This window comes from Lepidochelys kempii, chromosome 1 (genome assembly GCF_965140285.1).
Source record: "Lepidochelys kempii isolate rLepKem1 chromosome 1, rLepKem1.hap1, whole genome shotgun sequence".
In the NCBI taxonomy this organism is placed as follows: domain Eukaryota; kingdom Metazoa; phylum Chordata; order Testudines; family Cheloniidae; genus Lepidochelys; species Lepidochelys kempii.
In genome coordinates this window covers 147,101,885-147,114,483 of record NC_136380.1, presented here as the reverse complement: position 1 = coordinate 147,114,483, position 12,599 = coordinate 147,101,885, and the positions used below count along the sequence as shown (strand labels likewise).

The 12,599-nt window shown below is 38.5% G+C and overlaps 1 protein-coding gene across 2 annotated transcripts in view; it reads right to left on the bottom strand.

Annotated features, from left to right (window-relative positions):
* The window catches only part of IL1RAPL1 (interleukin 1 receptor accessory protein like 1), a 1,122,430-nt gene that overhangs the window by 505,890 nt on the left and 603,941 nt on the right, over positions 1–12,599 (bottom strand). For both annotated transcript variants that reach the window (XM_073328235.1, XM_073328244.1), the window contains one exon: positions 12,319–12,598. In XM_073328235.1, the coding sequence (XP_073184336.1) occupies positions 12,319–12,598 (280 nt within the window). The remainder of the gene's footprint in view (positions 1–12,318; position 12,599) is intronic.

Below are 12,599 nucleotides of genomic sequence, written 5' to 3'. Positions count from 1 at the left end.
CCGTTGAGAGCTTTAGCTCCTCCACATTTGGTCATCCCCAGGTTCTCTGTAGTCAGTCATCCACAAACTTCTCCAGAGTGTAGACAGGCACCATTCTTGGAGTATTGGTGTGTACCTGGACAAACTGCTCATGCAGTAGCTCCTCAGGCTTTTACTAGACTAGAAGTTGTGGTACTTTGTCTGGTGGTACAGTATCTCTAGAGATTTGATCTTGTCCCAAGACTGGTGGCAGTAGAGTGGATCCCTTCCTCAGACAGATTTGGATTATGTACTGTCCTAACACTGCTGATTTGGGGTCTTGGATCCAAAATCTTAAGTCCTATTGGAATCACATTAGGAAACTCCTAGTACTCAAATGGACTGTACCTGAGTCCCTGCTGAATCACTAACTTGAGCATCAGCGATGGTCAAGCATCACTCAAACTCAAAGCACCACTTACTACAAGCTAGACTGTGTGTAGATGCAAGTAGGGTTGAGGGGAACACTAGAGTTATACCTCTAGCTAATGCTGTAGTGAAGATATGGCCTTCGTTATCTAATTAACAGTTGTACAGCTAAAACAATAAAACTTAACTTATGAAACCTCAAGAGACTCCTGCTAAGCCATCACACATTATATTATGACATCTCTGAAGAACATCTTAAATTAACAATCTTAAATTGAACCTTTGTACCTTTTCTTTTAATATATTTCCCTTATACTTGAGAGGTAGAAGCAGTTGTTTGAGAAAAGTAGTTTTATAGCCTTCTATTGTTTATTCTTCTTATTCATTGGAGCAATCAAAGAACCTTATTCTATATGTCCCAAAACATTCTTAATATAGTGTCCAGGGAAATACTCAGTTCAAGGAAGTTTCTGTTTTAACTGTCTGTCTGTCTGTCTCTCTCTCTCTCTCTCACAGACACACACACACTCTATCAATAGTTCCATAGCATACTCCCAAACAAAAGGAATAAATAGTCCTTTGCGGTTTTTTGGCTGCCAGAGACAAATGCAATCCATGTTTAACAGAGATCATACAAAAATAATTGCCCAAAGTCTCCTTATATTTTGTTGTCAGACCTCTCAACTAGCTTGTGCTCATGTAATACACAAGGTGTGACAAATAGCAAATTGTCAGAAACAAAAAATATATTTGTGTTTGAAACTTAATATGGTGTGGAATTCATTACTGCATGGGAGAAGGCTTTTTCTAACCTACTTTCATGTTTCTGAACATTACATACTAAAAACATTAAAAGAATGTCTGAATATCAGTCTCCCCAGTCTCAAATTGGGTACTCAGAAAATGAGGAACACACAATTAGTGACCACTTGTAAAAAGTTTGGAGTAAGTGACTTGCCCAGCATCTACAGGAACTCTGTTGCAGACACAGGGATAGAGTCCAAATCCCCAGGGCAACATTCAACTATCTTAACGATGAGACTGTGCCTTTTCCCTTTCTTCAATCCTCTGCCTCATTCAGCACACACCTTCCCACTTCTGCAACAAATAAAGCAGGGGGTCCTCCAAGCAACAGCCTGTGTTACTATACAACCCAGATTCATTCCCAGAGCATGGTCCATCCTGCACACTAGGTGATCACGTAATTAAAGACTGAATGATAATGCATAAACACAAGTGGGCCAAATCATGTTTATACAGACAACCTTGCCCTCAGGTCATCTTCTCTTTAGGCTCTGAATGTAAGTACATCTCCAAGTACTGCTTGGATAGATCCAACCTCATTTTTGCACTGCTGCCCCAAACCATAACCACAACTTATCAGCTTGCAGTACTGGGTAAAAATCAATATGGAAATACCATTGGCTTTCCTTTCTCTGTAGTGGTGATGTCTGAGCAGTTGTGATTTTCAGTGTGGCACAGAGAATTTGAGAATGTTACTTGCCAAATCTTGTGAATCACTAGGAGACATTACTGAAAATTTCTTTACACTCACAGATTTCAGACAAATCATCCTGACCGGATATATTTATTCCAAGGTAGATGTGCTTCAAAATTAGTTATTCTACAATTTAAGCAGAGCTGGCCAAATAATTCATTGCAAAATATGTTCATTGCAAATCTTGACATTTTTCATCAAAGAATTACTAGTGATTTTTTTAATTCTACCACCAGCTGTAACTAAAGTCAGCAATGATCTCCCGAAATCAATGGCTTTAGAACACTAATAAAACCACATTTTACTGCTCCTCTTCAATCACAACAGACTTAACCTTCCTGTTACTGACTTGAGAGTACTGCATGACTGCTTCTCCCTACTTATCTACCCTCATTAAGTTCCAAGTTCTCCCGCGTCTCTTTTGCTCTGCCAGTGACGCTACCCTGTCTTCCCATTTGTCACCTTATTACACCAGTACAGTTTCTTCAGCTGTATTACCCCTTACAAATGAAAGAGCCTTTCTGGACTCATCTGCTAGCCCCCTAACTCTCTCCACATTCAAGTCCCTCCTGAAGATTTCTCTCTGTCACAATGCTGATAAGAAACTTGCCAATGGAAGTTGTCAGGCATGAGGAGTAACTTGGGCATAATTTCCATGTTCCTTCATTCCTTCCTTCCATCCATCTATCAATATATACATAGAGAACAATGTCAGTATTTATTAACAAGTATATCTGTATAACTGCTTATCTGTTGCTTTTGTTCCCCCTATCCACTGTCTGGATTGTGAGGACTTTGCATCAAAGATCGTATCTTCTTCTGTGCTTCAAAGTGCTCAGGTACACTGTGAGTTATTATTATTAGCCAAAGACCTTTGATTTAGCCAGGCATAAATTACTCCTCCAAATAACCCCCAGCAAGTGTATCAAATGTAGTAGTGTCTGTCCACTGGATTGCAAGACAGGACATTGACTGTTCTGTTGGCCTTGGGAAGTCATTTAACCTTTTGGTGCTTCACCTTAATTGCCTACCTCACAGGGGTGTTGAAATGTCTAACGTAATCACTTTGAAGATGAAAAAGTATTATTTAGCTGCTAAATATTATTATTATCACCAGAGCAATCATGCACAGCTTTAGTAGCATTAAAGGACATTGCCTTGTGGATCTATACTCAGGACTCTGTTTTTGCTTATACCCTTCCAGCTCAATGTGTTTTCTGATCTGTGATTATGGGAAGCAGCCCCAAAGAAATGGGATAAACTAATAGTCACATTAAAAGAGGATTGTCTAATTTTAAGAACCCTTGTAACTGTAAAAAGAATTGAAACTTAGAAGCCTCATCAATAAAAACCACTTGAACATTATTTATGGTCAGAATTAGAATCAGAATTCTTTTGGTGGAGCCTTGCAGTTTGAAGGAAAAATATATATATTAAAAATCTTCTTTTCAGTGATGTTATTCTGATCGCCTGAAAATGACATTCTACAGGACAATGTATTTAATCCTCACTTTTATTGGCACATCTCATTTTGGCAGAGTATTGCATTGTTCTTTAAACAGTACAAATTGTCATTGAGTTGAACAGTCTTGTCAAATTCTAAGCATTTAAAATTATGTCAGGCCTCAAAAATCAAGATATTTAAAAATATATTAATTGGGAGGCTTCTTTTTATTTCCCACTTCTTTTTTTTTTTTTTTAAGCTTTTAATTTGCAGTCAGGTCTACTCTACACTCTAGCTTTTCTCTGCAACCATTAGGGCTAAACATTCCCTTCTATTTTAAAAACAAATTCTGAGATTCTACTAGATTTCTTATATAGGCACTGACACTAGGAACTGGGGATTTAAGAAAAACACAAAATATCTCAAGACTCACAAAAAATGAACAGAATTGGCAAAACTTGAGTGAAGTTTCCAACTTCCAATTATTTATTTTTTCTCCCCATCTTAGTGTCTGGCTCATCTCCTCAGCTATTGTTTGTTACTTTTTTTGTCACCTTCTGTTTCTCAGTGTTTTTGTTTTTTGATAATTTCTGATTGTCAAGATTTCATCTAACCTCTGTCTAAATGTCCCTTAAATAATATGTTTTTGATTTCTTTTCTTTGCTCCTTTCTCTTTGTTGGCATATTATCTCTGTGCGTTTGATTTATATGTGCTTAATTTTCTCTTGTTTGCCTCTCCCCAAACTGATCTTTAACATTTGTAATATCCTTCCCACTGGAATTTGCTTTGCCTGTTTGGTCTCAAAGCCTAAATCTGTAGACCTTCAGGGCACAGTTCCTCTCCTATCTCAGTAGCAGACTCAAAATATGAAGAGAATTGTCTTTTTGGCTAGAGCAGGAAGGAGGCGGCAAAGCAAGGACCTTAAGCTACTGGGGTCTTCACAGGCTGTGGGAGTTCCCTCCCCCAACTCCCCTGTGTTGTGAACAGTGACGGTAGAACACAGACTATTCCCTCATTTCTCCCTACCCCTTTTGGAAATCACTGTTTGCAGTTGGGCTTTCTCTCATGGGGGAAGCGGGGAGAGAAGCAGGGCTCGGAGCAGCAGCAAGGACCTTCCTTATGGCAGCATCAAGGAAGCCCTTGATGCTGAAAGATAGGGCTGGCCTACAACAATGCTATTATATGTGGGTAGCCTGAATTAATTGTACCAGGTTTGGGTGAGTAATGGTATTGGAGTAGAGTTTGGTGGCTCAATTAATTACACTGGGGTTGGCCTGAATTGTCTTGGTGTGCAGGGGCTGGGTTAATTGCAGGGAAAACCAGTGGATGGTCTGAATTAATTTTCCTGGAGGCAACCTTTAGAAATACCTCCCTTCCCTCCCCAGAGCCCTTCACCATCATGCCTCCAGAGAAGCTGAGGCAGGGACATTCTCTTCAGCTTCCCCACCCTATGCCTCCCAGCAACCCGAGCAGAGACCTTTTCTCCAACTTTAATCTCATCTGTAAAAGTATGCTGCTCTCTCTCATGATTTCATTGGGAGTCACTCGCTATTTGGTGTTTTTCTGAAAGCTCTATTTCCTGGAATCAGATAATTCATGAGAATTTCAATTTTCCCTTCTTTTTTAAAAAGGGAAGTTTCTAACTCACCTGTTCGTGAAGAAACTTTGAAAATGTGAACCTTAAATACTAAATACCATATGATAAATACAAAAGAAGTAAAAATGTATTATTGAAAAATATGTAAATATTAAGCAAATCTCATGAATTTTGGTGGATTTGACTTATGATCTTTGAACACTTGGAGTTGGCAAGTATATATAATGACTGATTTAATGACTTCATGCTATTTAGTTATGAAACAACTTTTCAAACATATTTTATCCTTAAAAATATAATCTGTCAATTATGGCACAACATACAACAAAATGCAGGTGTTCTACATTTTGGTTGATTGGCACATACTTTGATGGTTTATGTCACCTACTGGCAGGTTTGAAAGCTTGAAGGTATGCTTAACTTTAAACACAATCAGTTGGTCTGCTCATTTGTGTAAAATTAAGTAAGTGTTTTCAGGATCAAGGCCTAATCTGAAACAAGACATAAAAGTGAACATAAACAATTTGTAAGAGGATGGTAAAATCCATGAGTAAAATTATCTCCGAAAGTAATAGAAAATCAAAGTAATTTTTTTAAACCTGTGATAATCATCTTACTTTCTCTCTCTCTTTTTTTGTTTGTGTTTTTTTGCTTTCTACGAGCACTCAGGAACTTGTCATAATTTTCATTTTCATCGCATTGTCTCTGAAATGTGCAGGTGACAACATTTATCTCTCCACGATGTAAATGTCCTGACAGCTAACTTGCAAGCATTTGCTTATCTCATCATAACTATTCACAAAAAGAAAAGAAGTACTTGTGGCACCTGAGAGACTAATAAATTTATCTGAGCATTAGCTTTCATGAGCTACAGCTCACTTCAGTAATTCCTAATCCCAGTTGATGTACAATTCCTGTTTTTTGTTTAATAATATCAAGAGTACCTAGCTGTTCTATAGCACTTTTGATCTGTAGTTCTCATAGCACTTTACAAAGGAGGTCAGTACCATATTCCCATTTTATAGATGGGGAAACTGAGGCACAGGGAGGGACATGACTTGCCCAAGGTCACCCAGCAGGCCAGTGGATGAGTTGGGAATTGAACTCAGGTATCCTGAATCCTAGTCCAGTGCCCAGTCCAGCATTTAGGCACAGGAAAATTTCACGAATCACCATAAAAGTGGATTTAGAAATGGAAAGGCATAAGCAGGATATTGCTATTCCAAATAGTCTCCATGTTTACAAAAAATGATCAAAATTGAAAACATATTTCATACCAAAATAGTTAGTATAGTTTACTGGTTTAATAATAGAAATATATGTACATGCATGTAATATCCTTTAAAAATCCTTGCCTAAATGAAATGACAGAAAATAAAAAGGTAAAGGTGAATTATTACCTTATGTTTTTATTAAAAATGACAAACTGCAGAAAAATTTTCAAACTTTAATTTTAAATGCATAAACTTGTATAGTTTGCTACTGCAGTCACATTGTTATTTTCTCATCTGCTTTGCAATATGTAAGCAGCGTGTTTTAAATCTCATAACTAACCATTACTGTGTCAGCCTCATATCAATTCTTGCATAAGGTGTTTATCCACCAATTGAATTTGCACATTCTGAAGGTCTCTGTTCAAAAGGTAGGTCTCAGACTGATCATTAAAGAGTGAATCTGGTTGCCCTTATTTGAAAAAGTCTACTGAAGACATCAATACTAAGTATCTGGATTTAACTTAATTAATTTTTGTTTTCCATCTGATGTGGGGACATATGACAGGACAGCTTTGTTTTCCATTATTTTATATAACATATGATCCCTTCTCTGCAGATGGATTAATTGCAGTTTGCAGTAGATAGTGCTGGTTGAAAAAAAATGTCAATTAAATGTTACTCTGGTTGAAATGAGACATTTCGCAACAACAACAACAACAAAGTTTTGCGGAAACATATTGGCTTAGATGAAAACTACACCAGGAAGGTTTCTCAGGTCCAGGATGGAATTTTTGGTCAAAATGGGAGAGAGCCTGGTCTTAGCAAGTGTGAAAAATCAATACACCCTCTATGATCCTGAACCTAGATCATCTCCTAGACCTCAGATGACTGCCCTATCCACAGGGCTACTGGAGGAGGAAAGGAAGGCAGGAGAAGGAAGGCGTCTTTCTCTTTTCTGCTTTTAGTGAAAGATCCTGAAAAGTCTCATTTTTATCCTGTGTAGAAATAAACTTACAGATGATTACATATTTTTTCTGAAGGTTCCAGTTCTACAAGATCAGCCATCACAAACAGACCATATTAGGAAACTGAGCTAACTTTTGTACAGAATACCTTCTGCCATGTCAGTGGAATTTTTTAATTATTGGAGCAAAGAAGAAATGTGACAATGAATACAAAGGAGGTAAAGCCTGCACGACTAAAAGAATATTTAAAATCTTAATATACTGGCAAGACATTGACATAATTTTCAGGATAATCTCTATTTTATTCCATAGATTCCCTTAAGAAAATATGATCTCAGTAGTAAAGTAATTAACAGTAAAAGAAAACTGGTATCTGATAAAGAACTCTTGCAAGAATTTCTTTCTTGGGTCCCTGACTATGGGAATCTGTCTCTTCAACTCCACTAAAACTGGCTCTACTAGTGGCTTTTGCCTGGTCACTTCACTGTCACTTTCAACTCAACTTTCTTCTCCTCCAATATCATATCCATTCCCAAATCCTGCATAATAATTACTACTGAAAATGTTACTTTCTTCTCCACCCCATCCCTATAATTCACTTATTCTTTGGTGATCTTTCACTTCTACCTGCTTCTCAGCTTCCTCTTCTCCAGTTTATTAAGATATTACTTCTAAAATTATCTTCTCCCACAAGAACTTATCACTCCCTTATCAAATCTCTTCTGTGATTTTCCTTTTCCACACAAAATTTCCATTCTCAAACATCTGCACAACTCAAATCCTGCTTCTATCTCAGTTCTTATTTCCTTCTATTTTCCCTCACTTCTTTCTATCCATCCATGCCATCATCCTAACTGCTCTTTTTGTATCTTTGTTTACAGTGTGCCAAACTGCAGGCTCTTTGAGGAAGTCTTTTAATTTGTTTGTATAGTATCCATCACTAGGAGACCTGACCCTAAATAGGGCCTCTGGACTTGACTGCAATATGCCATAACAACATTAACTTAAATAATGTAAGCATCTGAACTTGCTCTCTGAGTTAGGTGCCCAATTTGCATGTATGTATCAGGCTCTTATTTTTCAAAATTTAGCTTCTAATGTTTTGGTAGAAAGGGTGGATTTTTAGAGAAATGCCTGACAATATTACATTCAAAATCAGGAAGAGCCAGTCAATAAGGTAGGCTCCCTGGCATCGACTTTATAAGTATAGGCTGATTTTCAGTTAGAGACATTATATTATATAGAACTGCATGGGGAACTAAAAGATTACCTTCTGAAGAGACAAACATTAAGAAATCTCAGTTAATACTAACTGCTACAAAAGAGAAACAAATAAAAATTATATCATAACTTTGACATTTGTGTAGGATACTTTAAACAGAATTAAGATAAACAAGATCAGAAAATAAAAACAATGTAAAAGTAATAAATGTTGAAAATCATTTAGGTGAAATAAATATTTATAATTATGTATGTTTCTAATTATCTGGGGAAAAATCCTTCTCAGAGTCAAGTGGAGATATTTAGAAATCAGTACTAATATTAAAAGAATGCCAGGTATTGTGGAGTGGTAAATCTCACTTGTAAAAGCTTTTACGTTAATTCTGATGATTTAGAAATGGTGTCTGAACAGTTTATGAAAAAATGAAGCCTATTTCTTTTAGACTCAACTTTACTCCCACCCCAAAAGCAGGGGTGTCTTTGCCCTCCCTGTATTTCATTCAATATTTCTGACAATGGAAATTACAACACCTATTTTAATTTATATATATACACACACACACACACACATATATATATATATACACACACACACACACACACACACACACACATCACACATATATATACACACACACACAATGTGATTGTCAGGAACCAGTGCACAGAGGGATTGCTATCCAACAAGTCTTCACAGAGGGAGTGGACTAAGACATTACAGGATTTGAACTGCACCCTCAATGATAATTTAAAAGAATGCTTCCCTGAAAGTGATGTGGTGGTGGGGTTTGGTTTGGTTTAGTATATAATGGTTGTTGTTTTGGCTTAAAATTACAGGGTTTTTTTGGATAAATGAATTGTACATGACAATAATATTTTAAACTTCATATGTATATCCTTAAATTTACAACAATACATGAAGATACATCACAAGCATAATTGAGCTCTTTGCAGTAATTTCAAGTGTATACTAGGACTGTAATTACTTATGTTAGTTAACTTTGAATAGCATTCATTGGCTATGTCATTCATGACAGCCTCTTCCAAAAGTTAATGGTAAGTCAGAGAAGAGGAATGCTGATCATCTTTAAAATGAATAAGAAGATTCAAATCCAACTACTAGATAAATCTGATGTTATATAAACTGATGATGGGTATGTCTACACTGCAATAAAAGACTCACGGCATAGCCACAGCTGGCCTGGGTCAGCTGACTCAGGCTTGCAGGGCTCAGGCTGCAAGGCTACAGAACTACAGTATAGACCTTTGAGCTTGGAGAGCCCATGAGGGGTGAGAGTGGAGTGGGTCTCAGAGTTCAGGCTCCAGCTTGATCCTAAAGTCTACGCTGACACCCAAATCCTGCATCTTGGCAGGCGGGTAGACTAGATGACCTCTGTGGTTCCTTCTAACCCTATGATAATGACCAGGGCAGCATTTTTGGAATAATTTTTTGGAGCTTCAGGGTCAGCAGTACCTGGGATCATGTAGGGACTCTACTGGAAGGGTTTGAAACTGTGAAATATGCATTGGCAGGGGTAAGCAGTTATATTAAACTTGTGAAAGTGAAAGATGGATCAAGGAGGCCTTGGCGTAGCCAGTAGCCTACGGGAGGGTGGCAATCCCATGCTCTGCCCAGAGGACACTTTGAAGGCATACATGGCAATAAGACGGGGGAGAGATGGGCCACCCTTTATTCACAGTGACAGGAGTCCCCTCACAACATACCAGTTTGTTATGGTGTTGAGACAGGGACTGATGAGGCCGAGGTTTCCAGCTCATGAATTTGGCTCCCATTCATTCAGGTTTGGGGAGACAACAGCAGTGACACAGCTAGGTACGGGAGCTGGGGCAATTCAGACAATTGGCTGTTGGCATTTGAAAGCATATAGAATGTATGAGACCTCAGTGGAGAGTCAGCGTCAATTTTTTGTTGTGTTCTTATTCCAGATGTTGGGAAAAGGGCCACGCAGATGATGGTGTGGATCTCTGGGCACAGTATTATTCACTTGGTGCATAAGTGGGCATTCAGGTTGCCTGAGGATTTGCTGCTGGGGCTTAGTGATGAAGCAATCCCGAGCTGGCATAGAACAAGGGGCATGTTACAGAACCAGCTGGTGCCACTTGTATACACCGTGGGGGCTCATCAGTAGGCACCATATCGAATAGTGGTGCACCTTGGAGAAAATGATTTATGAATTTGTAAAGGGGTAGTCTTAATGCTCAGAGTTAAGAGGGACTTGAGGCAGATCCTGGAACTTTTTCCAGGAGTAAAAACTGTGTGGTGAAACATCCTTCAATGCAGGGTGTGTCAGGGAGCTGTGAAGGAGGTATATGAATAGGGACATGACCAAATTCATAGAGATCATAAGGGAGGTTGGTAATCTTGCATTCTGACATAGCATATGAGGCAACAGAATTATTCAGGGGGAATGAGGTTCACCTGTCAGACTTTGGCACAGATACATTTTTGTGTGATATTAAAGAGGGCAGTGAGAGATGTCTGGGAACCCAGCTGGGGATGTGGGGGAGGCAGCCAAGCTAGTTGCTGGTGCCTCCTTGTGGTGGATGTCCAGTGCAGGTACTCTGAAGGGAGGGGACACAGAGATCACATGGATGGTTTGGTAAAGACTTTAAAAAAGGTGTTTGTTAAAGGAGTGGAATAGGGAGAGGTTCAGGGCACCTATGACTGGCAAGGCAGGAAGCCAAACACCCCCTCCTCTATAGCCCACCTTGATCCTCATTTGGGCTGGCTGGGGACCAGGATAGAAGTCAGGGGGGCTGACGAAAGTCCCCAGGTAGATATTGAAATGATTATGGAGTTACCTGAACTGTACTCTTTAATTTGCTGGGTACTTCCGGACATCTAATAATAAAGTTGTGGCCTCATTAAGCCATAACCATTGTCTCCTGTCCTCCTCCTGATATAGTCAGACAACAAGGAAAATAATTTAAATGGGTATCATAATAACAAGTTGTTGCAAGAAGAGGATGCAGAGTTTGAAAAGAGAATACTGAGTGCTGATTGCTGTCACAGAAATAATCTAAGTTGTAATTCAAGAACAAACTCTTACAAGTAGCTATACAGCATAACGACAATGTATAAAGTTCTTGTCTGTCTACACAAAAGACTTTTTTCTTAGCAGCTGTACGTTGATGAGTCACTGTGCAATAATAATGAACAAAAAGTTCATCATCTTGAGAGACAAACTTGATCCTGTAACTGAAAAGGTAAGTTTTTTTAATAAAAAAATCTGAGAATTCTTTAGAAATATATTCATTCAACAATAGTGCAATCTGGCAAACACAATAGATAACAGCATGATGGAATATCCACTGTAAGCCTTTATTTTCTACAGCTTTCAACTCCCTCAAGGTTGCAATGCAGAATACAGGTCACAGCACATGAACATACTTTTGTATATAAGATACAATCTGTTTACTTTTTTCAGATGTATAAGGCTGCTACAAAATAATGGGTGGTATGCATCATTACTCTGTAGGTCTAGCAGTCTTCTCAATGCTACTAATGGGATAGTGATCAAAGAAGATAGCCACAGGGACAGCAAGCCCTCTCCTCCACTTCCAGCCCAGTCCGGTGACCTCCCAATCTTGCCTCCAGGAAGCATTAACTTGGTGGAAGGTATCTATAGCCTGCACATGTGAAGCACATTAATTGAATATAGCAAAAGGTATTGCAAAATGTTGATGATGCTGTGCATGTTTCTTATGGCTGGCAGCATTTACTGAAGGGCAAAGGTGACGGCTCGGATAGAAAGTGGGAGAGGATTGATGCTGCAAGCATAGGAGAGGGGAGTGAGACGAAGAAAGAAAAACCTAAGTTACTCATGAAACATTCACCATCAGGGGGAAAAAGACCAAAATCACTGAAAACAGTGTGTGCTGTGGATGGTACCATAAAGTTTCAGTATTAAGAGCAATAATTCTATTGTATTTCACTGTATTCAAGCATAATAAATTAAAATAAAAGTACCTTATAACACATGCGTAAAGACCACTGTCTTGCACCACTGTTGGCCGAAACCAAATAGAATCCTCTTCTTTACTCATTCTAGTTCCGTCAAAAGCTATAGGTTCCTCAAAATCTCCAGGTCCAGAGCTTTTGTACCACATCAAACTAAGGCCAGCACTTTGTGCTAGAGAGTAATTCGCTCTGATATAGCCATAAAATAATGCACATTTTATACGAACAGGCTCTCCCACTAGAACTTGATACTTCTTGTAATCCACCGACCAGTCAGTGCATCCATCAGC